The sequence below is a fragment of the Cystoisospora suis genome (assembly GCF_002600585.1).
Source record: "Cystoisospora suis strain Wien I chromosome Unknown contig_9765, whole genome shotgun sequence".
Taxonomy (NCBI): domain Eukaryota; phylum Apicomplexa; class Conoidasida; order Eucoccidiorida; family Sarcocystidae; genus Cystoisospora; species Cystoisospora suis.
The window spans coordinates 656-1679 of NW_027162539.1; the positions used below are offsets into that span (position 1 = coordinate 656).

At 48.1% G+C, this 1024-nt stretch overlaps 1 protein-coding gene across 1 annotated transcript; it reads right to left on the bottom strand.

Annotated features, from left to right (window-relative positions):
- Positions 1–747, bottom strand: CSUI_011109 (uncharacterized protein; the record flags this gene model as incomplete). Its single annotated transcript, XM_068071210.1, has 1 exon — positions 1–747. A coding segment is annotated over exon 1 (372 nt), but the record flags the coding sequence as incomplete, so codon positions are not given.
- Between the last annotated feature and the right edge of the window lie 277 nt (positions 748–1024).

The window sequence follows — 1024 nt, forward strand, 5'->3', positions numbered from 1 at the left end:
ACATTTTCAAGTGAAGAGAAGGAGGTAACATTGTCTAGAGAAATTCTTTCAGATAAGCAGACGGTTTTCGAAGACCTCTGACCAGCAGGGAACACGGGTAGAGCTTGGTGATTATGTAGGGGAAACAACGGACGAGATGTCAATTGTCCATCTCTGAATGAAGAAGAACTCTTCTGCGATAAGAGAGGAGATGCTCTCGATCTTATCTGACGTGAATGAATGAGCGAAGAGGTATTGTCTCTTGGGAAAAGAACAGGAAAAGAAACTGAAGAAGAATCAGATAATATGGGGGTTTCTTCTCCAGACGTTCTAAGGCGAAGGCAACGGGGTGTGACACGCCGAGCCGCGGACGTAAAATGTGAAGGGAGGTCCATCCTTGGAATAAGATAAAACGCAGTACTAGATTAAGAAAGATATGTGCTTTGGTATGAACTCATAGAGGGAAACCCGTAGACGCTATAGAAGGCACGTCGAATAATGCACGGCCAGGCAAGAAACAACTCCGAAGAAAACAGCGACGGTCGACCTTTTCATTCTTTGTGGAATACATGAAGAAACCAGGTGACGACGATGCCGTCCGCAGTCGATGCAGACGGAGCGCAGCTGAAAAGCCTTGCTTTATCTGACACGGCTGTGCATGTCCACAAGGCACCTCCAGCGCGGAGACAGACTGTAGGAGCCGAGCAGGTTCATCTAAGCCTGATACTGAAGGCTTCCATGTCAACCTCTCAAACCTGAAATTCCATGAGATCAACCTAAGCATCTCGTGAGAGGAATTAACGCCGATAAGCACGAGTAGATGCGAGGTGACTGCATCGTTGCATGCATGTTGTTCTTTCCCCTGTCCGATCTACCCAACTCACTCAGGCAAGACCATCATAAAGCCAGCCACGGTCCACACCTCTCATCTCTGTGCTAGCAGTTCCTGTGCGTTTTCATTGTTAGTTCGCCCGTCGTTAGATGTGCCAGTTCGAGACGATCCTTCCGTTCCGGACTGGTCTCGACTCTCCTATCGCCACTATTT